Source organism: Scyliorhinus torazame, chromosome 5, assembly GCF_047496885.1.
Source record: "Scyliorhinus torazame isolate Kashiwa2021f chromosome 5, sScyTor2.1, whole genome shotgun sequence".
Lineage (NCBI taxonomy): Eukaryota > Metazoa > Chordata > Chondrichthyes > Carcharhiniformes > Scyliorhinidae > Scyliorhinus > Scyliorhinus torazame.
The window spans coordinates 122,950,950-122,974,422 of NC_092711.1; the positions used below are offsets into that span (position 1 = coordinate 122,950,950).

The 23,473-nt window shown below is 48.6% G+C and overlaps 1 protein-coding gene across 2 annotated transcripts; it reads right to left on the bottom strand.

Moving 5' to 3' along the window:
* Positions 1-6,341: 6,341 nt before the first annotated feature.
* LOC140419671 (uncharacterized) lies at positions 6,342-14,446 on the bottom strand. Of its 2 annotated transcripts, none has more exons than XM_072503590.1 (2): positions 14,398-14,446; positions 6,342-13,465 (listed from the first exon to the last, which is right to left on the bottom strand). In XM_072503590.1, the coding sequence occupies exon 2, from the start codon at positions 13,116-13,118 to the stop codon at positions 12,084-12,086; it is 1,035 nt and encodes a 344-aa protein (XP_072359691.1). In that variant the 5' UTR covers positions 13,119-13,465; positions 14,398-14,446; the 3' UTR covers positions 6,342-12,083. The 2 variants fall into 2 exon arrangements, with proteins under 2 accessions (XP_072359691.1, XP_072359690.1); XM_072503589.1 differs by lacking the exon at positions 14,398-14,446 and adding an exon at positions 13,879-14,388.
* Between the last annotated feature and the right edge of the window lie 9,027 nt (positions 14,447-23,473).

Genomic DNA, 23,473 nt, shown 5'->3' on the forward strand with positions numbered 1-23,473 from the left:
CAGTGCTATGGCCAGGGGCTCAATCGCCAGTGCAAACAATAACGGAGACAGAGGACACCCCTGCCTCGTCCCTCTATAGAGCCGAAAATAATCAGACCCCCATCCATTCGTGACCACGCTCGCCATCGGGGCCCTATACAGCAACTGTACCCATCCGATATTCCCATCTCCAAAGCCAAATCTCCTCAGCACCTCCCACAAATAATCCCACTCCACTCTATCAAATGCTTTCTCGGCATCCATCGCCACCACTCTCTCCGCTTCCCCCTCTGGCGGGAGCATCATCATTACCCCTAGCAGCCTCCGCATATTCGTGTTCAGCTGTCTCCCCTTCACAAACCCAGTTTGGTCCTCATGGACCACCCCCGGGACACAATCCTCTATCCTCGTTGCCATTACCTTGGCCAGAATCTTAGCATCCACATTTAAGAGGGAAATGGGCATTGCAGCGGGTCTTTTTCCTTCTTTAGGAGGAGTGATATCGTTGCCTCTGACATAGTCGGGGGCAGCTGCCCCCTTTCCCTAGCCTCATTAAAGGTTCTCATCAGTAGCGGGGCCAGCAAGTCCATATACTTCCTATAAAATTCCACTGGGAATCCGTCTGGTCCCGGGGCCTAGCTTTTACATTTTTACAACAAATAAAACTCAGACTTTTACTACAACTACTGATTAATTATTGTTTCATTAATTGTAACTCAGTTACGGATCACTGCGTATTTAATCATCTGTGACAGACTGGTAGCTAATTAATACAGTAATTTTTAATTAATACATTTGATTGATACAAGATACACTGGTTCTCTACTGAGTAGTACTACACTCCCAATGCTTCACCCGGTGTCTATGTATTTACATTGTGTATTTATTGTATGTCCGAGGTTTTTTCATGTATCGAATGATCTTTCTGGACTGTACACAGAACAATACTTTTCGCTGTACCTCGGTACACGTGACAATAAACCAAATCCAATCAAAGAGACAGTTTCTTACTCGTCTTCAAATTGAACAGTCTTCTTAAAAATTATTCATTCATGGGAGGTGGGCATCACTGGCTGGACCAGCATTTACTGTTCATTCCAATTACCCTTGAACTGTGCGTCTTGTGAGGCAATTTCAGAGGGCACTGACAAATCAACCACAACATTGCTGTGGATCTGGAGTCACGTGCAGGCCAGACCACGTAAGGAGAGCAGACTTCCTAAAGGGCATGAGTGAATCAGACGGGTTTTTACAACAATCAACAATGTCATCATTAGACTTTTAATTTGAGATTTTATTCAATTTCAATATCTGCCGTAGCCAGGTTCGATCCCAGAACCCGAGAGCATTAACCTGGGCCTCTGGATTATGAGCCCAGTAACAATACCATTACACCACTGCCGAGCCCACAGAGACTTGGCAGAATATGATGTCTAGTAACTACTCAAAATTATAAAGTAATTAATTTTTTCAAACAAATTCTGGTAGTTCTGCTGTTTCTGGAAACATTTTGGTTGATGGTGTTTTTTTAAAAACAAAGATCTAGTCTTTGCAATATAATTACCTAATACGCCAATTCATCAATGATAATCAATATTCAGTACAGAATAATCGTTAATTTAATTATTGTTTATTGCTATGAAATCAATACATAGTTAATATAGAAAAAGTTACATGCCTACAGGAAACCACATGTTAGAAATGTAAAAGGGTTTCCTTGACCTTGTTACTAATGACAGTGAATACACTATGAAAATAACAATTGAAAAACTAAATGTGATTACACATGGTACTTACAGCTTCCTACATTACAACAGTGAATACATTTCAAAAGTACTCCATTGGCTTTAAAACACTTTAGGAGGTCCAGGGGACATGAGAGGTTTTATAGAAATGTACATTTGCTCTGATTGTCCACAAACGAGGAAATATTACACTCGGTATCCTCACCAAAATCATTGATAAAAATTGAGTCTTAATTTTGTGTAATAATCACGTCGACACCATTTTGAATACTCTGTGAAACTCCAGACACACCATATACACAATTATTTGTTGTAAAACACAGCGAGTTGTTGTGATTTGGAATACACTGTCTATAAATGGTGGTCGAGCCTCATTGGACTAACTTCCAAAAGGGAAATTGATGCATTCCGAAAAAGAAAACAAAATAGTCGAACTCTGGGATTAAATGGGTCACTGTACAAAGAGCTGGGGCGTCATTCTCCGCCGGCGGGAGTCTCCGTTCTGCCGGCACCGGGGGGTTTCCCGACGGCGTGGGGCTGCCCCACAATGGGAAACCCTATTGACCGGCCGGTGTTACGGAGACTCCCGCCTGCCGGTCAGCGCAGAAATGTGGCGGGGCGGGTAGGGGAATTTCGCCCAAGGTACGGGAAAAATGGGCCAAATAGGCTCCTCTGTGCTCTGGGAGCCTTGTGTACATGTAAAGCGAGTGGTAACAACCTGGAACCTACTGCCTATGAGGGTAGGAGATGCAGAGATGACGGAAGGATTTCAATTGGAAATTGGGCAGGTACTGAGAGAAATAAACCCACAGGGATTTGGGGATAGAACGGGGCAATGGACAGACTGGCTTCCTCCACAGGGAGCCGACACGGTCCCAAAGGGCTGAATGGCCTCATTCCCCACCCTCCAGATGCTGTGATCTCAGGAGAGAAATTCAGCTGCTCCAGTCACTCCAACTAACTGGAGTCCCTCATCTCTGATCCCATTCTTGTAAATGTCCTCTACACCGTCTCTAAGAACTTCACATCTTTCCTAAAGTGTGAGGCCCATATATAGGCTTCCATTCCAGAGGGATAGAATTGAAAAACAAGGAGGAAATGTTCAACTTTGTTTCAAACGATGGTTCGACAACACTGGGAGCTCTGTCAACATTGGTGATCTCCATTTAGAAAAAGGAAATAGAGGCACTGGATAAGGTGCAACAAAGATTCATAATATACAGAACTGAGAGCATTTAACACTCAGGAAAGGCTGGGGCTGATTTTTCTGGAAAAGAGAAGACTGATGGATGACTTGATGGAAATCTTTAAGATTATGGCTGGGCAGCACGGTAGCATTGTGGATAGCACAATTGCTTCACAGCTCCAGGGTCCCAGGTTCGATTCCGGCTTGGGTCACTGTCTGTGCGGAGTCTGCACATCCTCCCCGTGTGTGCGTGGGTTTCCTCCGGGTGCTCCGGTTTCCTCCCACAGTCCAAAGATGTGCAGGTTAGGTGGATTGGCCATGATAAATTGCCCTTAGTGTCCAAAATTGCCCTTAGTGTTGAGTGGGGTTACTGGGTTGTGGGGATAGGGTGGGGGTGTTGACCTTGGGTAGGGTGCTCTTTCTAAGAGCCGGTGCAGACTTGATGGGCCGAATGGCCTCCTTCTGCACTGTAAATTCTATGATAATCTATGATTATAAAGGGATTCAATAATCCAATAGGAATTTCAATAGAAACCTCTTTACCCGCGAGTGGTGAGAATGTGGAACTCACTCCCACAGCGAGTGGTTGAGGTGAACAGCATGAATACATTGTACGTAAAGCTAGATACATACGTGAGGGAGAAAGAATAGAAGGAGATGCTGATGGGGGAGATGCAATGGGGTGGGTGGAGGATCATGTGGAGCATAAATACTGACAGACCATGGTTAACCTCAGCCGGTATGGGAATTTAACCTGTGCTGTTGGTGTCACTCAGCACGAACCAGCCAATTGAGCTAACCAATCCCCATGTAAATTTGTAATAATTCCTTAAATATTAGTGATTGCCTGTCTCCCACCATACTATTTAATGTAGTTTCCCAGTGCACCTCAGACAACTTGCCCCTCATAACCTGATAGTTTTCTCCTGTGAGAAGCACCAAGATAAATTAAACAAAACAACCGTGTAACCACCTTAGACCATCTTCATGACAACGTGGCATGATTTTTGCGGTTTCCAAACAGAAAAGATAATGAAACATCTTATCACCTCCAACAGAATGAACAAAATGCAGTCCTGGATGTAATTGAGACCAGAAACAGTAACAGCAGAATCAAATCCCTGTAATCAGTTGTGAACTTGTTGGTGTCTCAGGAAGTGCGATGAATTACAAAATCCCTTCGCACATTGAGAGCAGGTGAATGGCCTCTCCCCAGTATGAACTGCCTGGTGTGACTGCAGACGGCATAACTGAGTGAATCGCGCAAAAAGATGTGAACGGGTGTGAGATAATGGGGATTATGGAGACATGGCTGCAGGATGACCAGGGATGGGAACTGAATATATTCAGTATTTAGGAAGGACAGACAAAAAGGAAAAGGCAGTGGTGTGGCAGTGCTGCTTAAAGAGGAAATTAATGCAATAGTTAGGAAGGATATTAGCTCCGACAATGTGGACTCTGTATGGATAGAGCTCAGAAACACCAAGGGGAAAATAAATCAGTAAAGACACCCCCAAACTGCAGTGGTGATGTTAGGAATAGCATAAAACAGGGAATTAGGCTGATTGTAAAAGTTTCTATAAGAATATGAAGAGAAAAAGATTGGTGAAGACAAATGTAGGTTCCTTACAGCTGGGCAAATAAATACATAATTTGGTTCTGTCTTCACAAATCTTATGCCAGAAATGTTGGGGAACACAGGATTTAGTGAGAGGGAGGAGCTGAAGGAGATTAATATAAGTAGAGAAATGATGTTGGGGAAATTGATGGGATTGAAGGCTGATAAATCCCCAGGGCCTGATAATCTGCATCCCAAAGTACTTAAAGAAGTGGCTCTAGAAATAGTGGAGGCATTGGTGGTCATCTTCCAGGATTTTACAGACTCTGGAACAGTTCCTGCAGATTGGAGGGTGGCTTATGTAATTCCACTGTTTGAAAAGGGAAATGCGGAGAAAAATTGAGGAATTCTCGATCAGTAAGCCTGACCTCGGCAGTGGGGAAATTCGAGAATCCATTATCAAAGATTTTATAGCAAAACACTTAGAAACCAGTGGCGACTTCCGGGTGCGGCGATGACCAGCTAAGTCGCACGTTTCGGCAGCTCCCGGTGGAACGGACTTTTGGGCTCTGAAAAAGAGCCCCAACGGCAATTTTAACGGCTAAAAGCACTTTGTGGTAAACCAGAAGGGAATCCCCCCTGGATACGGATGGAAAGAGAGGAAAATGGCCGGATTGTGGTGGATCCTTTAGAGCAGCGGCAAGGAAGGCAAGCAAAAACCAAGATGGCGTCGGAAGGTGGCAGTTTAATATGGGGCCCTGAACAACACGAGTTTTTGAAACGCTGCGTGGAAGAGCTTAAAAAGGAGATGAAGAAGGAGCTGTTGGCCCCGATATTACAGGCGATTGAAGGGCTAAAAGATGAGCAAAAGACCCAGGAGCGGGAGCTTCGGGTCGTGAAGGCAAAGGCTGCCGAGAACGAGGACGATATACAGGGCCTGGTGGTGAAGACGGAGATGCATGAGGCACACCATAAACGATGTGTGGAAAGGCTGGAGGTGCTGGAGAATAATGCGAGGAGGAAGAATTTAAGGATTCTTGGTCTTCCTGAAGGTACAGAAGGGCGGGCGTCGGGGCATATGTGAGCACGATGCTGCACTCGTTGATGGGATCGGAGGCCCCGACGGGTCCGCTGGAGGTGGAGGGAGCCTATCGAGTTATGGCGCGAAGACCGAGGGCTGGAGAAATTCCTCGAGCCATAGTGGTGAGATTCCTCCGTTTTAAGGACAGAGAGACGGTCCTATGATGGGCAAAGAAAACTCGGAGCAGTAGATGGGAGAACGCGGTGATCCGCGTATATCAAGACTGGAGTGCGGAGGTGGCGAGTAGGAGGGCGAGCTTTAATCGGGCCAAGGCGGTGCTTCATAAAAAGAAGATCAAATTTGGAATGCTGCAGCCGGCCAGACTGTGGGTCACATATCAAGGGAAGCACCACTACTTTGAAACAGCGGATGAGGCGTGGACATTTATTGTTGAAGAGAAATTGGAATGAGTGGGTTATTAAAAAAGAATGTTCGAGACAAAGTGGTGGGGCGAATACGGGGGGAGAGATGGTTTTTATGTTGTTAATCCTGCAACCCGGTAACTTTTCTCTCTTCCACAGGTTGTGGGGGAGGGAGGGAGGTGGAGGAGTTGGGGGCGTTGGCCATTGGGGCGGGGCCAAAAGGGAAGCGCGGGCTTTGTTCCCGCGCTATGATAATTATGGCGGGAATAGGGAAGCAGGAAGGAGGGGGCGTCGCACGGTGCGAGCCGAGGTCACGGGGGGTAGCCGAGGTCGGCCAGAGTTTGCTGACTTCTGGGAGCAACATTGGGGGGGTGTAACTACGCTAGTGGTGGATCTAGCGGGGGGGGGGGGGGGGTGGGGGGGGGGGATTTATTGGGTTGCTGCTGCTGGGGAGAAGGGGGAGCTGGTATGGGGTGGGGTGGGCGGGGCAGGGGCACCGCCTGGGTGGACACAGCTGCGTGGGAACCGGGTGAGGAGCTGGGTAAAAGGGGATGGCTAATCGACAAGGGGGGGGTAAAGAGCCCCCCAACCCGGCTGATCACGTGGAATGTGAGAGGGCAGAACGGGCCGATAAATAGGGCACAGGTACTCGCACACCTAAAGAAACTTAAGGCAGATGTGGTTATGTTACAGGAGACGCATTTGAAACTGATAGACCAGGTTAGACTACGCAAAGGATGGGTGGGGCAGGTGTTTCATTCGGGGCGAGATGCAAAAAACAGGGGGGGTGGCTATATTAGTGGGGAAGTGGGTAATGTTTGAGGCAAAGACCATAGTGGCGGATAGTGGGGGCAGATACGTGATGGTGAGTGGCAAATTACAGGGGGAGGCGGCGGTCTTAGTGAACGTATATGCCCCGAACTGGGATGATGCCAACTTTATGAGGCGCATGTTAGGACGTATCCTGGACCTAGAGGTGGGGAAGTTGGTAATGGGTGGAGATTTTAACATGGTGCTGGAACCAGGGATGGACAGATCGAGGTCCAGGACTGGAAGGAGGCCGGCAGCAGCCAAGGTGCTTAAAGACTTTATGGAGCAGATGGGAGGAGTAGACCCATGGAGATTTAGTAGACCTAGGAGTAAGGAGTTTTCGTTTTTCTCCTATGTCCACAAAGTTTATTCGTGAATAGACTTTTTTGTTTTGGGAAGGGCGCTTTTCCCGAAGGTGAGGGGGACGGAGTATGCGGCCATAGCTATTTCGGATCACGCTCCACATTGGGTGGACTTGGAGATAGGGGAGGAAAAAGAACGGCGTCCACCCTGGAGAATGGACATGGGACTAATGTCGGATGAGGGGGTGTGTCTAAGGGTGAGGGGGTGTATTGAAAAGTACTTGGAACTCAATGATAATGGGGAGGTACAGGTGAGAGTGGTCTGGGAGGCGCTGAAGGCAGTGGTTAGAGGGGAGCTGATATCAATCAGGGCACATAAAGGAAAGCAGGAGAGTAGGGAATGGGAGCGGTTGCTGCAAGAACTTTGGAGGGTGGACAGGCAATATGCGGAGGCACCGGAGGAGGGACTGTACAGGGAAAGGCAAAGGCTACACGTAGAATTTGATTTGCTGACTACGGGTACTGCAGAGGCACAGTGGAGAAAGGCACAGGGTGTACAATACGAATATGGGGAGAAGGCGAGCAGGTTGCTGGCCCACCAATTGAGGAAAAGGGGAGCAGCGAGGGAAATAGGGGGAGTGAGGGATGAGGAGGGAGAGATGGAGCGGGGAGTGGAGAGAGTGAATGGAGTGTTCAAGGCATTCTATGAAAGGTTATATGAAGCTCAGCCCCCGGATGGGAAGGAGAGAATGATGTGTTTTCTGGACCAGCTGGAATTTCCTAAGGTGGAGGAGCAGGAGAGGGTGGGAGTACAGATCGAAATGGAGGAAGTAGTGAAAGGAATTAGGAGCATGCAGGCGGGGAAGGCTCCGGGACCGGATGGATTCCCAGTTGAATTTTACAGGAAATACGTGGACTTGCTCGCCCCGCTACTGATGAGAACCTTTAATGAGGCGAGGGAAAGGGGACAGATGCCCCCGACTATGTCAGAGGCAACAATATCGCTTCTCCTAAAGAAAGAAAAAGACCCGCTGCAATGCGGGTCCTATAGGCCCATTTCCCTCCTGAACGTAGACGCTAAGATTCTGGCCAAGGTAATGGCAATGAGGATAGAGGATTGTGTCCCGGGGGTGGTCCATGAGGACCAAACTGGGTTTGTGAAGGGGAGACAGCTGAATACGAATATACGGAGGCTGCTAGGGGTAATGATGATGCCCCCACCAGAGGGGGAAGCGGAGATAGTGGTGGCGATGGATGCCGAGAAAGCATTTGATAGAGTGGAGTGGGATTATTTGTGGGAGGTGTTGAGGAGATTTGGCTTTGGAGAGGAGTATATTAGATGGGTACAGCTGCTGTATAGGGCCCCGATGGCGAGCGTGGTCACGAATGGACGGGGGTCTGCATATTTTCGGCTCCATAGAGGGACGAGGCAGGGATGTCCTCTGTCCCCATTATTGTTTGCACTGGCGATTGAACCCCTGGCAATTGCACTGAGGGGTTCCAGGAAGTGGAGGGGAGTACTCAGGGGAGGATAAGAACACCGGGTATCTCTGTATGCGGACGATTTGTTGTTGTATGTGGCGGACCCGGCGGAGGGGATGCCAGAGATAATGCGGATACTTGGGGAGTTTGGAGAATTTTCAGGATATAAACTGAACATGGGGAAAAGTAAGTTGTTTGTGGTGCATCCAGGGGGGCAGAGCAGAGAAATAGAGGACTTACCGCTGAGGAAGGTAACAAGGGACTTTCGCTACTTGGGGATCCAGATAGCCAAGAATTGGGGTACATTGCATAGGTTAAATTTGACGCGGTTGGTGGAACAGATGGAGGATACTTCAAGAGATGGGACATGGTATCCCTGTCACTGGCAGGGAGGGTGCAGGCGATTAAAATGGTGGTCCTCCCGAGGTTCCTTTTTGTGTTTCAGTGCCTCCCGGTGGTGATCAAAAGGATTGAGAAGAATATCATGAGTTTTGTGTGGGCCGGGAAGACCCCGAGAGTGAGGAGGGGATTTCTGCAGCGTAGTAGGGATAGGGGGGGGCTGGCACTACCGAGCCTAAGTGAGTACTACTGGGCCGCCAATATCTCAATGGTATGTAAGTGGATGGGAGAAGAGGAGGGAGCGGCGTGGAAGAGATTGGAGAGGGCGTCCGCAGGGGGACTAGCCTACAAGCTATGGTGACCTCGCCGTTGCCGTTCTCACCGAAGAAATACACCACAAGCCCGGTGGTGGTGGCTACTCTGAAAATCTGGGGGCAGTGGAGATGGCATAGGGGTAAGACGGGAGCCTCGGCGTGGTCCCCGATAAGAATAACCATGGGTTTCCTCCGGGGAGAATGGATGGGGTATTTGGAACATGGCAAAGAGCAGGAGTAACACAATTGAGAGATCTGTTTGTAGATGGGACGTTTGCAAGTCTGGGAGCGCCGACCGAAAAATATGGGTTGCCCCAAGGGAATGCATTCCGGTATATGCAACTGAGGGCTTTTGCGAGGCAACAGGTGAGGGAATTCCCGCAGCTCCCGACGCAGGAGGTGCAGGACAGAGTGATCTCAAAGACATGGGTGGGGGACGGTAAGGTATCAGACATATATAGGGAAATGAGGGACGAGGGGGAGATTATGGTCGATGAGCTGAAAGGGAAATGGGAAGAGGAGCTGGGGGAGGAGATTGAGGAGGGGCTGTGGGCTGATGCCCTAAGTAGGGTAAACTCATCGTCCTCATGTGCCAGGCTAAGCCTGATACAATTTAAGGTGTTACACAGGGCGCATATGACTGGAGCTGAGTAGAGGATAGGTGTGCGAGATGCTCGAGAAGCCCAGCGAATCACACCCACATGTTCTGGTCATGTCCGGCACTACAGGCGTTTTGGGTGGGGGTGACAAAGGTGCTTTTGAAGGTGGTGGGGGTCCAGGTCGAACCAAGCTGGGGGTTGGCTATATTCGGGGTTGCAGAGGAGCCGGGAGTGCAGGAGGCGAAAGAGGCTGATGTTTTGGCCTTTGCGTCCCTAGTAGCCCGGCGCAGGATACTGTTGATGTGGAAGGAAGCCAAGCCCCCGGGTGTGGAGACCTGGATAAATGACATGGCAGGGTTTATAAAGTTGGAACGGATTAAGTTCGTCCTAAGGGGATCGGCTCAAGGGTTCACCAGGCGGTGGCAACCGTTCGTCGAATACCTCACAGAAAGATAGAGGGAATGGAAAAGAAGAAGACAGCAGCAGCAACCCCGGGGGGGTGGGGTTGGAACCAGAAGGACTCTCAGGGATGTTAGTGTATATGTATAATATGTATAGGTTGTTGTTATAGGTAATTGTATATTGGACTGCTAAATTGTATTTTTGGAGAGTATTTATTTGAGACAAGGCAGTTGCCATTTAGTTTTGTTTTTTTAAATTTCGATGTTTATATATTATTTACTTCTTGCTTAAAACTGGCCATTGTTATTTATATTGTTATATTACTGTGTAAAGGATACACAATGTACTGTCATGGTTGGCCAAAAATTTTGAATAAAATATATTTTAAAAAAAGCAACCAGTGGCAGGATCGAACAGAGTCAGCATGGATTTATGAAGGGGAAATCATGCTTGACAAATCTACTGGAGTTCTTCAAGGGTGTAACTGGTAGAGTTGACGAGGGGGAGCCAGTGGATGTGGTATATTTGGACTTTCAGAAGGCGTTTGACAAAGTCCCACATAAGGGATTAGTGTGTAAAATTAACATGGGATTAGGGGTAGTGTAGTGAGATGGATAGAAAACTGGTTGGCAGACAGGAAAGAAAGTGTCGGAATGAATGGGTCTTTTTCAAATTGGCAGGCAGTGACGGGGTACCTCAGGGATCAGTGCTAGGACCCCAGATATTCACAAGATGTATTAATAATTTTTTTTTAAATTGAAAGTACCCAATTCTTTTTTTCAAATTAAGGGGCAATTTAGCATGCCCAATTCACCTACCCTGCACATCTTTGGGTTATGGGGGTGAGACACGGGGAGAACCTGTCTCGACACGGACAGTGACCTGGTAGCAGGATTGAACCCTGGTCCTCAGTGCCGTGAGGCAGTACTGTGCCACCCTATATATTAATGATTTAGATGAGGGAACAAAATGCAATATCTCCAAATTTGCAAATGACACCAAGATGCGTGGGAGGGTTTGCTGTGAGGAGGATGCAGAGATCATTCAGTGTGATTTGGACAAGTTGAGTGAGTGGGCAAATGAATGGCAGATACAGTATGATTTGGAGAAATGCGAGGTTATCCACTTTGGGAACAAAAACGAGAAGGCAGACTATTATCTGAATGGCCATAAATTAGGAGAGGGGAATGTGCTACAAGACCTGGGTGTCCTTGTACACCAGTCACTGAAGGTAAGCATGCAGTTCAGCAGGCAGTAAAGAAGGCAAATGGTTTGCCAGCCTTCACTGCGAGTGGATTCGAGTACAGGAGCATGGTTACCTTGCTATAATTATACAGGGCCTTGGCGAGGCCAATACCTGAAATATTGTGTGCCGTTTTGGTCTCCTTATCTGATGAAGGATGTTCTTGCTCTAGAGAGAGTGCAGCGAAGGTTTACCAGACTGATTCCTGGGATGGTGGGACTGACGTATGAGAGATTGAATCAGTTAGGATTGTATTCGCTGGAGTTCAGAAGAATGGGGGATCTCATAGAAACCTATAATATTCTAACAGGACTTGACAGGGTAGATGCAGGAAAGGTTTTCCCGAGGGTGGGAGTGTACAGAACCAGAGAGCGCATTCTGAGGATACGGGGTAAACCATTTAGGACAGAGATGAGGAGTAATTTCTTCAACCAGAGAGGGGTGAGCCTGTGGAATTTGTTACCACAGGAAATAGTTGAGGCCAATACATTGTAAGTTTTCAAGAAGCAGTTAGATATAGCACTTAGGGCGAAGGGGATCAAAGGATATGGAGGGGAAGCGGAATTAAGCTACTGTACTGATGATAAGCCATGATCTGAATGAATGGTGGGGCAGGCGCAAAGGGCCAAATGGCCTCTTCCTGCTCCCATTTTCTATGTTTCTATGTAATCCCTTCCCACACTAAGAGCAGGTGAATGGCTTCTCCCCAGTGTGAATTCGCTGGTGTGTCTGCAGGTTGTATAAACATGTGAATCTCTTCTCACAGAGGGAGCAGGTGAATGGTTTCTCCCCAGTGTGGATTCGCTGATGTCTCAGCAGGCTGGATGAATCAATGAATCCCTTCCCACACTGAGAACAGGTGAATGGTCTCTCTCCAGTGTGAACTCGCTGGTGTGCCTGCAGGTGAGATAACTGAGAGAATCCCTTCCCACACTGCGAGCAGATGAATGGCCTCTCTCCAGTGTGAACTCGCTGGTGTGCCTGCAGGTTAGATAACCGAGTGAATCCCTTCCCACACTGCGAGCAGGTGAATGGCCTCTCTCCAGTCTGAACTCGCTGGTGTGCCTGCAGGTTGGATGAATTAATGAATCCCTTCCCGCACACAGGGCAGGTGAATGGCCTCTCTCCAGTGTGAACTCGCTGGTGTGTCTGCAGGGTGGATGAATTAATGAATCCCTTCCCACACTGAGAGCAGGTGAATGGCCTCTCTCCAGTGTGAACTCGCTGGTGTGTCTGCAGACTGGATAACTGTGTGAATCCCTTTCCACACTGAGAGCAGGTGAATGGCCTCTCCCCAGTGTGAATTCGCTGATGTCTCAGCAGGGTAGATGAATTAATGAATCCCTTTCCACACGGAGAGCAGGTGAATGGCCTCTCCCCAGTGTGAATCCGCTGGTGTTTCTGCAGGCTGGATGAATCAATGAATCCCTTCCCACATTCAGAGGTGGTGAATGGCTTCTCCCCAGTGTGAACTCGCTGGTGTGCCTGCAGGTGAGATAACTGAGTGAATCCCTTCCCACACTGAGAGCAGATGAATGGCCTCTCCCCAGTATGAATTCGCTGGTGTGCCTGCAGGGCATATAAATGACTGAATCCCTTCCCACACTGAGAGCAGCTGAACGGCCTCTCTCCGGTGTGAATGCGGCGATGAATCTCCAGCTGAGATGGGGCTCTGCATCCCTTCCCACAGTCCCCACATTTCCACGGTTTCTCCATGTTTTGAGTCTCCTCGTGTCTCTCCGGGCTGATAATCAGTGGAAGCCTCGTCTACAAACAGAACATGTGCACTGTCTCACCTCACTGTGAATGGTGTGATGTTTTTCCAGGCTATGTAACTGGTTAAAGCTCTTTCCACAGTCAGTTCATTGGAACACTCTCACTCGGGTGTGTGTTGTGTGGGTCTCGGTGCTTTTCCAGTCACATTAATGTTTAAAATCTTTTGAAGTGACAGATCGTACAAACATTTCTCCTTCTCACGATGATATTCAGATCAGAAGGAATCGAGTGCGTTTGGCATATTGAAACGTTGAGATTTCGGTCTATAATTCGCCTCTTCCAATATCCTTTAAAAACAATTTACAAAAGTCATTATTGTTAGTACAGGATAGAAACTCAGAATAGACAATTCTAGTTCCTATGGAACATTATTTCCCCTCTCGTTCTCCAAAAGCTGTAAATCTCCATCCTACACAATCTCCCTCCATTCTCACTCTGCTGTATCTAATATTCACCCTCCCAATTCTCCTGAAGGTGCTGATTCATGTTGATTGACAGATCCAAGCTCGGCTCACTGCTTCCTGACCAGGACACAGAGATTATAATAGGATCAAGACGAGGCCATTCGGCCCACCGAGTCTGCTCAACCATTCAATGAGACCATTGGCCGATCTACCTGAGCACCATTTTCCCACACGATCCCCATATCCCTCAATATCTTCAATATCTAGAAACCTATCAATATTTGCCTTGAACATACCTGACCACTGAGGCTCCACATTCCTCTGGGGTAGAGAATTCCAAAGCTTCACCACATCCTTGAGTGAAGAAATCCCTCCTCATCTCAGCTTTTACTCTATAAACACCCGGAGGAAACCCACGCAGACAGTGAAATGAGACAGTGAAATCCGGAGAGCAGGATAGGCTTCCTTTTCTTTCCATCTCTGCCACCGCTTTGCATCATCAATAAGACATTGGGACTCAAAGACTAATCCAGTTTGATGGACAAGTTGTCTCCATTCTGAACAATGGGGAACAGGCTCCTCCCATTCATTGAATCATCGCCCCGACAAAGATGACAACCGCGCATGCGCCCTGATGCACATCCAATAAAGATGGCGGCCGTTAACCCGAGCCTAAAATGAGGAGCTACAGCCTCGCTCGATCCAAACTGTTTTCCGTAACTTTTCCGAGGATTGCGGCTTACAACAGCTTTACACAACGTTTCCGCCCACTCCCGCGATCTCTCGCCCCCTCCATATTGTCAAACGCCCCTTACCAATTTCACATTTGATGGCAGAGCCCTTCTCCTTCGCCATTACCCACACTGCGCATGCTTCAATCACAGCAGGCCCCGCCCCTCATTCACTCCGATTAGTTCGAGGATCAGGCGCTCCCAGTCGTCCTCCAGTCCCGCCCCTCCTCTTCCTATTGGTCCGGTGCTGCCGTCAATCACCCAGGCATTGTGACGGTTCCAGATGGTGAGAGCGGCCACAGGCTCAGTCTGACTCGCTGATTGTCCAACAATAACAGTGAGAGTCTCAGTGGGACAATCAGACAATAATAGTGGGGATGGGGCCCAGAGGACAAACAGCAAAGGATTCACTCACTTTGAGAGGAACAAACACAGTGTCTCTCCCCATAATAAGTCAGACTGCAGTGTGTGAGTGAACATATCATTGATTCAATGTAGAATCATAGAATCCCTACAGTGCTGAAGGAGGCCATTCGGCCCATCGAATCTGCACCGACCCTGTGAAATATCACCCTATCTGGGCCAATCTAGGGCGGCATGGTAGCACAGTGGGTAGCACTGTTGCTTCCCAGATCCAGGGTCCCAGATAATAACTCTGTCACTGTTATTATTAGACAATAACCTGCCTGTTATTCCAATTCCGGTGTGTGTCACTCCGTCGCTGTTATCATTAGACAATAGTAGGAGGGCAATATGCAAGGTAGCAATGATAATATGATGTTTCTGTGTTATAGTCAATGTCACCGGGAGGTGTGTGATAAAACAGGAATGGAAACACCATGACAGAGGCACGTGTGACTGACTCCACCTGATTCAGAGCTGTTCTACCCAAGGTGAGAGCAATGATGACATGGGGAACTCCAGAGATTTCTGGTATCTGAGGGAGATCTGTAGAGGAACTGAAATCATTCTAGTGGTTCTCAATTTGCACAGTCACACAGGAAAAATATATGACATCTAAAACCAAAGTTTCAGTCCTCTCTTTGAGACATATTGTGATTGAAAAGATCAAATGTTAAAACATCATGAGAGGAAATTTGAGAGGGAATTTGAGACTGTCACAAAGGGCATCATTGCTACCTCTTGTCACCATGGACCTTGTTTCAATTCTGGCCTTGGGTGACTGTCTGTGTGGAGTTTGCACTTTCTCCCAGTGTATGCATGGGTTTCCTACCAGCATTCAAAGATTTGCAGCTTAAGTGGATTGGCCATGATCAACTTCCCCGTAGTGTCTAAAAATGTGTGGGTTAGGTGGGGTTACAGGGATAGGATGGGGGATTGCGCCTACGTATAGTGTAAACTCAATGGGCCGAATGGCCACATTTTGCACTGTAGAGATTCTATGAGTGAACTGTCGAATTCATCTGATTCACCATAACACTGCCAATTTACACTCTACAAGTGCAACTCCCTTTGAAAGTTACTGTAAATCTGCTTCCAGCAGCCTGTCAGTGTCAATTCATGATGTGGAGATGCCGGCGTTGGACTGGGGTGAGCACAGTACGAAGTCTTACAACACCAGGTTAAAGTCCAACAGGTTTGTTTCGATGTCACTAGCTTTCGGAGCGCTGCTCCTTCCTCAGGTGAATGAAGAGGTCTGTTCCAGAAACACATATATAGACAAATTCAAAGATGCCAAACAATGCTTGGAATGCGAGCATTAGCAGGTGATTAAATCTTTACAGATCCAGAGATGGGGTAACCCCAGGTTAAAGAGGTGTGAATTGTACCAAGCCAGGACAGTTGGTAGGATTTCGCAGGCCAGATGGTGGGGATGAATGTAATGCGACATGAATCCCAGGTCCCGGTTGAGGCCGCACTCATGTGTGCGGAACTTGGCTATAAGTTTCTGCTCGGCGATTCTGCGTTGTCGCGGGTCCTGAAGGCTGCCTTGGAGAACGCTTACCCGGAGATCAGAGGCTGAATGCCCTTGACTGCTGAAGTGTTCCCCAACTGGAAGGGAACATTCCTGCCTGGTGATTGTTGCGCGATGTCCGTTCATTCGTTGTCGCAGCGTCTGCATGGTCTCGCCAATGTACCACGCTTCGGGACATCCTTTCCTGCAGCGTATGAGGTAGACAACGTTGGCCGAGTCACACGAGTATGTACCGCGTACCTGGTGGGTGGTGTTCTCATGTGTAATAGTGGTATCCATGTCGATGATCTGGCACGTCTTGCAGAGATTGCCATGACAGGGTTGTGTGGTGTCGTGGTCACTGTTCTGAAAACTGGGTAGTTTGCTGCAAACAATGGTTCGTTTGAGGTTGCGCGGTTGTTTGAAGGCAAGTAGTGGGGGTGTGGGGATGACCTTGGCAAGATGTTCATCGTCATCAATGACGTGTTGAAGGCTGTGAAGAAGATGACATAGTTTCTCCACTCCGGGGAAGTACTGGACGACGAAGGGTATTCTGTCGGTTGTGTCCCATGTTTGTCTTCTGAGGAGGTCGGTCCGGTTTTTCGCTGTGGCGCGTTGGAACTGTCGATCGATGAGTCGAGTGCCATATCCCGTTCGTACGAGGGCAATTTTCAACGTCTGTAGATGTCTGTTACGCTCCTCCTCGTCTGAGCAGATCCTGTGTATACGGAGCGCTTGTCCATGGGGGATGACTTCTTTAATGTGTTTAGGGTGGAAGCTGGAGAAGTGGAGCATCATGAGGTTATCCGTAGGTTTGCGGTAAAGCGAAGTGCTGAGGTGACCGTCCTTGATGGAGACGAGTGTGTGAAGAATGCAACTGATTTTAGAGAGTAGTCCATGGTGAGTCTGATGGTTGGATGGAACTTATTAATGTCATCGTGTAGTCGTTTCAGTGATTCTTCGCCGTGGGTCCAAAGGAAAAAAATGTCATCGATGTATCTGGTGTATAACATCGGTTGAAGGTCCTGTGTGGTGAGTAGGTCCTGTTCAAACTTGTGCATGAAGATGTTGGCGTATTGGGGTGCGAATTTGGTCCCCATGGCTGTTCCGTGCGTCTGGATGAAGAACTTGTTGTCGAAGGTGAAGACGTTGTGATCCAGAATGAAGCGGATGAGTTGCAGAATTGCGTCTGGAGATTGGCAGTTGTCGGTGTTGAGTACTGAGGCTGTTGCAGCAATGCCGTCGTCATGGGGGATGCTGGTGTAGAGTGCCGAGACGTCCATTGTGACGAGGAATGTTCCTGGTTCAACTGGTCCATGGGTGCTGAGTTTCTGTAGGATTCAATTCCACATCACATCACATCACGGTGTAAAAACAATTCTCCTCATCACCCCCTTGGGTTCTGTTGTCAAATATCTTAAATCTCTGTGTCCTCTGGTTACAAACCCTCCTGCTCTTGGGAAACAGTTTCTCCCCAACGACACTATCACAAATCCTTCCTCATTTTAAACACCTCTATTAAATCTCCCCTTCACCTTCCCTGATCTCAGAGAGACAATTCCTGTTTCTCCTGCTCTGAGTCACAGGGACACGAAATGTTAACTCTTTTTCTCTCAATACCGATGCTGCCAGAACTGCTGAGTTTTTCCAACATTTACTGTTTTTCTCCTTCTTTCTTTCTTTAATCTATTACAACCCCTTCATGAAATTCTGCACCTCTATTAAATAGGAACATACAGACACCGAGAGAGAGAGAGAGATACAGAGGAAAGGAGAGACAAAACTGAGATTTTAAACAGCAGAAAGATGAGGTGGCGAGAGATAAATGCTGAGAAATAGAGGAAACAAGTAACACAGAAAGAATGATATAAAATATAAGGGAGCAGGTTACCAGTTCCCAGCTACAAAGAGCAGAAAGAACTCAGTGACTGATCCACAGACACAGCCGGTTCTGTCCGGGAATGGAGACTCTGAACAGAAATAACCGGCTAATTTGTAAATGTCACCACAATGTGATCTGTGTGACTCTGCCCTGGCTCTGTGGACAGATACAGGCCGCCTTGACAGATGTTCTCACCAGATTGTGGTCCCTGGATTTATTTTCTGCTCAGAAGTGAGATGTGTGGTTTGGAACTGGCAGCAGAGAAACAGGAAGTTGTGTTTCCTGAGAATGAAACGCAGGCGTCAGTTTCATGTTATCACCATGAACAGACTTCCTGCCTGTGAGGGTGAACTCACTCTGACAGCATCAAGAACACCCACACACATTGCTGCTGGTCTCAGCATTACATTCACCTCCATTCCCATTTTAAACATTAAAATATGAGGTTATTTAGATTTTTAACATATTAACTGAACAGGAAGATGGACTGAGGATATCACTGGGAGAAATGAGGGGACATTATACAAAATTAAATTTTCCTCAGTGAGGGTTATTAGAAAATTGGAGATGTAAAGTTAGTCGGGGCCGATCAGAGAGAGAGAGGAAGTAAGAGGTAGAGAGAGAAAAGATTCAGTCTCCATAAATGAGATGTTGGAGGAGAGGTTCAGTGTGTTCTGTGCTTCTTCAGAGAGAGAAATTAAGTGAGTTTAGGCGCTCTGTGAAATAGAAAGGTGAGTGTCTGAGAGAAAGATAGAGAGGTAGGAGGTCTGTGGAATGAGTGAGTGTGAGAGCGGAGAGAGATTAAGTGAGAATCTGAAACAGAACAGAGATGTTCAGTGTATGAGAGACAGGAGAGCAGGTTCATATACCTGAGGATCACTGAGAATAATCAGAATAAGGAGACCACCCAGAAAACAGCCAATAGGAATCTTCAGCTGAACACATCACTTATTCTTAAAGGGACATCCGGGGTTCTGACACTGTTCAGCTCCCAGTTAAAGGGGCAGGCACGACTTCCGGGTGCGGCGATGACCAGCTGAGTCGCACGTTTCGGCAGCTCCCTGTGAAACGGACTTTTGGGCTCTTGATAGGAGCCCCAACGGCAATTTTAACGGCTGAAAACACCGTGCGGTAAACCAGAAGGGTGTTCCCCCTGGACACGGATGGAAAAAGGAGAGGAAAGTGGCCGGATTGCAGCGGATCCTTTGGAACAACGGCAAGGAAGGCAAGCAGAAACCAAGATGGCGTCGGAAGGTGGCAGTTTCATATGGGGCCCTGAACAACAAGAGTTTTTGAAACGCTGCGTGGAGGAGATAAAAAAGGAAATGAAGAAAGAGTTGTTGGCCCCGATATTACAGGCGATTGAAGGGCTGAAAGAGGAACAAAAGACCCAGGAGCAGGAGCTTCGGGTCGTGAAGGCGAAAGCAGCAGAGAATGAAAACGACATAAAGGGCCTGGTGGTGAAGTCGGAGATACAGGAGGCACACCAGAAACGATCTGTGGAGAGGTTGGAGGCACTGGAAAATAACGCAAGGAGGAACAACTTGAGGATTCTTGGCCTTCCCGAAGGTGTGGAGGGGGCGGAAGTCGGGGCATATGTGAGCACGATGCTGCACTCGTTAATGGGAGTGGAGGCCCCGACGGGTCCGTTGGAGGTGGAGGGAGCATACCGAGTTATGGTGCGAGGACCGAGAGCAGGAGAAGCTCCCAGAGCCATAATGGTGAGATTTCTTCGTTTTAAGGATAGAGAAATGGTCCTTAGATGGGCGAAGAAAACTCGGTGTAGTAAATGGGAGAACGCGGTGATCCGCGTCTATCAAGATTGGAGTGCGGAGGTGGCGAGAAGGAGGGCGAGCTTTAATCGGGCCAAAGCGGTACTTCACAAAAAAAAGATAAAGTTTGGAATGCTGCTACCGGCAAGACTGTGGGTCACATATCAAGGGAGGCACCACTACTTTGAGACGGCGGATGAAGCGTGGACTTTTATTGTAGAAGAAAAATTGGAATGATTGGACTACGAAAATGAACGTTTGGACAAAGTGGTGGGACGAGTGGGGGGGGGGGGGGGCGAAGAGGGATTGTATGATTAATCCTGCGGTATGGTAACTTTTCTTTCTCCCACAGGTGGTGATGGGGGGAGGTGGGGAGGGAGAGGAGATGGGGCGTTGGCCATGGGAGGCGGGGCCGAGGGAGAGGCGCGGGCTTGGTTCCCGCGCTATGATAATTATGGCGGGAATAGAGAAGCAGGAAGGAGGGGGCGCCGCACGGTGCGAGCCGTGATCACGGGGGGAAGCCGAGGTCAGCCAGAGTTTGCTGACTTCTGGGAGCAACATGGGGGGAGTAATTACGCTAGCGGGGGGTCTAGCGGGGGGGGGGGGGGGAGGGGGGAATTACTGGGTTGCTGCTGCTGGGGAAAGGGGGGAGTGGGTGCGGGAAAGGATGGGCGGGGGGGCACCGTCTGGGAGAAATACAGCCGCGTGGGAACTGGGCGAGAAGCTGGAAAAAGATGATGGCTAACCGGCAAGGGGGGGGGGTGGGAAGCCCCCCAACTCGGCTGATCACGTGGAACGTGAGGGGGCTTAACGGGCCGATAAAGAGGGCACGAGTACTCGCACACCTTAAGAAACTTAAAGCAGATGTGGTCATGTTACAGGAAACGCACCTGAAACTGATAGATCAGGTTAGGTTGCGCAAAGGATGGGTAGGGCAGGTGTTCCATTCGGGGCTGGATGCGAAAAACAGGGGGGTGGCTATATTAGTGGGGAAGCGGGTAATGTTCGAGGCAAAGACTATAGTGGCGGATAACGGGGGCAGATACGTGATGGTGAGTGGCAAATTACAGGGAGAGATGGTGGTGTTGGTAAACGTGTATGCCCCGAATTGGGACGATGCCAATTTTATGAGGCGAATGCTAGGACGCATCCCAGACCTAGAGTCCGGAAAGCTGATAATGGGGGGAGACTTTAACACGGTGTTGGAACCAAGGCTGGATAGGTCGAAGTCCAGGACTGGTAGGAGGCCGGCAGCAGCCAAGGTGCTTAAGGATTTTATGGAGCAGATGGGAGGGGTGGACACGTGGAGATTCAGTAGACCTAGGAGTAAGGAGTTCTCGTTTTTCTCCTATGCCCATAAAGTCTATTCACGCATAGACTTTTTTGTGTTGGGTAGGGCATTGATCCCGAGGGTGAGGGGAACGGAATATACGGCTATAGCCATTTCGGATCATGCCCCACACTGGGTAGACTTGGAGATAGGGGAGGAAACAAGAGGGCGTCCACCCTGGAGAATGGATATGGGACTAATGGCGGATGAGGGGGTGTGCTGAAGGGTGAGGGGATGCATTGAAAAGTACTTGGAACTCAATGACAATGGGGAGGTTCAGGTGGGAGTGGTCTGGGAGGCGTTGAAGGCGGTGGTTAGGGGGGAGCTGATATCAATAAGGACACATAAAGGGAAGCAGGAGAGTAAGGAACGGGAGCGGTTGTTGCAAGAACTTTTGAGGGTGGACAGACAGTATGCGGAAGCACCGGAGCAGGGACTGTATAGGGAAAGGCAAAGGCTGCATGTGGAATTTGACTTGCTGACCACAGGCACTGCAGAGGCACAATGGAGGAAGGCGCAGGGTGTACAGTATGAATATGGAGAGAAGGCGAGCAGATTGCTGGCACACCAATTGAGGAAAAGGGGAGCAGCGAGGGAAATAGGGGGGGGGTGAGAGACGAAGATGGAGAGACGGAGCGGGGAGCGGAGAGAGTGAATGAAGTGTTTAAGACATTTTATAAAAAATTGTATGAAGCTCAACCCCCGGATGGGAGGGAGAGAATGATGGAGTTTTTGGATCGGCTGGAAATTCCCAAGGTGGAAGAGCAGGAAAGGATGGGATTGGGAGCACAGATCACGGTAGAAGAAGTGGTGAAAGGAATTAGGAACATGCAGACGGGAAAGGCCCCGGGACCGGACGGATTCCCAGTTGAATTTTACAGAAAATATTTGGACTTGCTCGCCCCGCTACTGACGAGGACCTTCAACGAGGCAAAGGAAAGGGGACAACTGCCCCCGACTATGTCAGAAGCAACGATATCGCTTCTTTTAAAGAAGGAAAAGGATCCGCTACAATGCGGGTCCTACAGACCAATCTCCCTCCTCAATGTAGATGCCAAGGTCTTGGCCAAGGTAATGGCAATGAGAATAGAGGAATGTGTCCCGGGGGTGGTTCATGAGGACCAAACTGGGTTTGTGAAGGGGAGACAGCTGAACACGAACATACGGAGGTTGTTAGGGGTAATGATGATGGCCCCACCAGAGGGTGAAACGGAGATAGCAGTGGCGATGGATGCTGAGAAAGCATTTGATAGAGTGGAGTGGGATTATCTGTGGGAGGTGTTGAGGAGATTTGGGTTCGGAGAGGGGTATGTTAGATGGGTGCAGCTGTTGTATAGGGCCCCAGTGGCGAGTGTGGTCACAAATGGACGGGGTCGGCATATTTTCGGCTCCATAGAGGGACAAGGCAGGGATGTCCTCTGTCCCCATTACTGTTTGCACTGGCGATTGAGCCCCTGGCGATAGCGCTGAGAGGTTCCAAGGGATGGAGGGGAATACTTAGGGGAGGAGAAGAACACCGGGTATCTTTATATGCGGATGATCTGCTACTATATGTGGCGGATCCAGCGGAGGGGATGCCAGAAATAATGCGGATACTTGGGGAGTTTGGGGATTTTTCAGGGTATAAATTGAACATGGGAAAGAGTGAGCTGTTTGTGGTGCATCCAGGGGAGCAGAGTAGAGAAATAGAAGACCTACCGTTGAGGAAGGTAACAAGAGACTTTCGTTACCTGGGGATCCAGATAGCTAAGAATTGGGGCACATTGCACAGGCTAAATTTGACGCGGTTGGTGGAACAGATGGAGGAAGATTTCAAGAGATGGGATATGGTAGCATTGTCAATGGCAGGGAGGGTGCAGGCAGTTAAGATGGTGGTCCTCCCGAGATTCCTTTTTGTGTTTCAGTGTCTCCCGGTGGTGATCACGAAGGCTTTTTTCAAAAGGATAGAAAAGAGTATTATGGGTTTTGTTTGGGCCGGGAAGACTCCGAGAGTGAGGAAGGGATTCTTACAGCGTAGTAGGGATAGGGGGGGGCTGGCACTACCGAGCCTAAGTGAGTATTATTGGGCCGCTAATATTTCAATGGTGAGTAAGTGCATGGGAGAGGAGGAAGGAGCGGCGTGGAAGAGATTAGAGAGGGCGTCCTGTAGGGGGACCAGCCTGCAGGCTATGGTGACAGCCCCATTGCCGTTCTCACCAAGGAACTATACCACGAGTCCGGTGGTGGTAGCTACACTGAAGATTTGGGGACAGTGGAGACGA

Bases quoted from the DNA above. Each gene is read 5' to 3' on its own strand.
- LOC140419671 (XM_072503590.1), bottom strand. From the start codon at position 13,118: ATGGAGAAACCGTGGAAATGTGGGGACTGTGGGAAGGGATGCAGAGCC.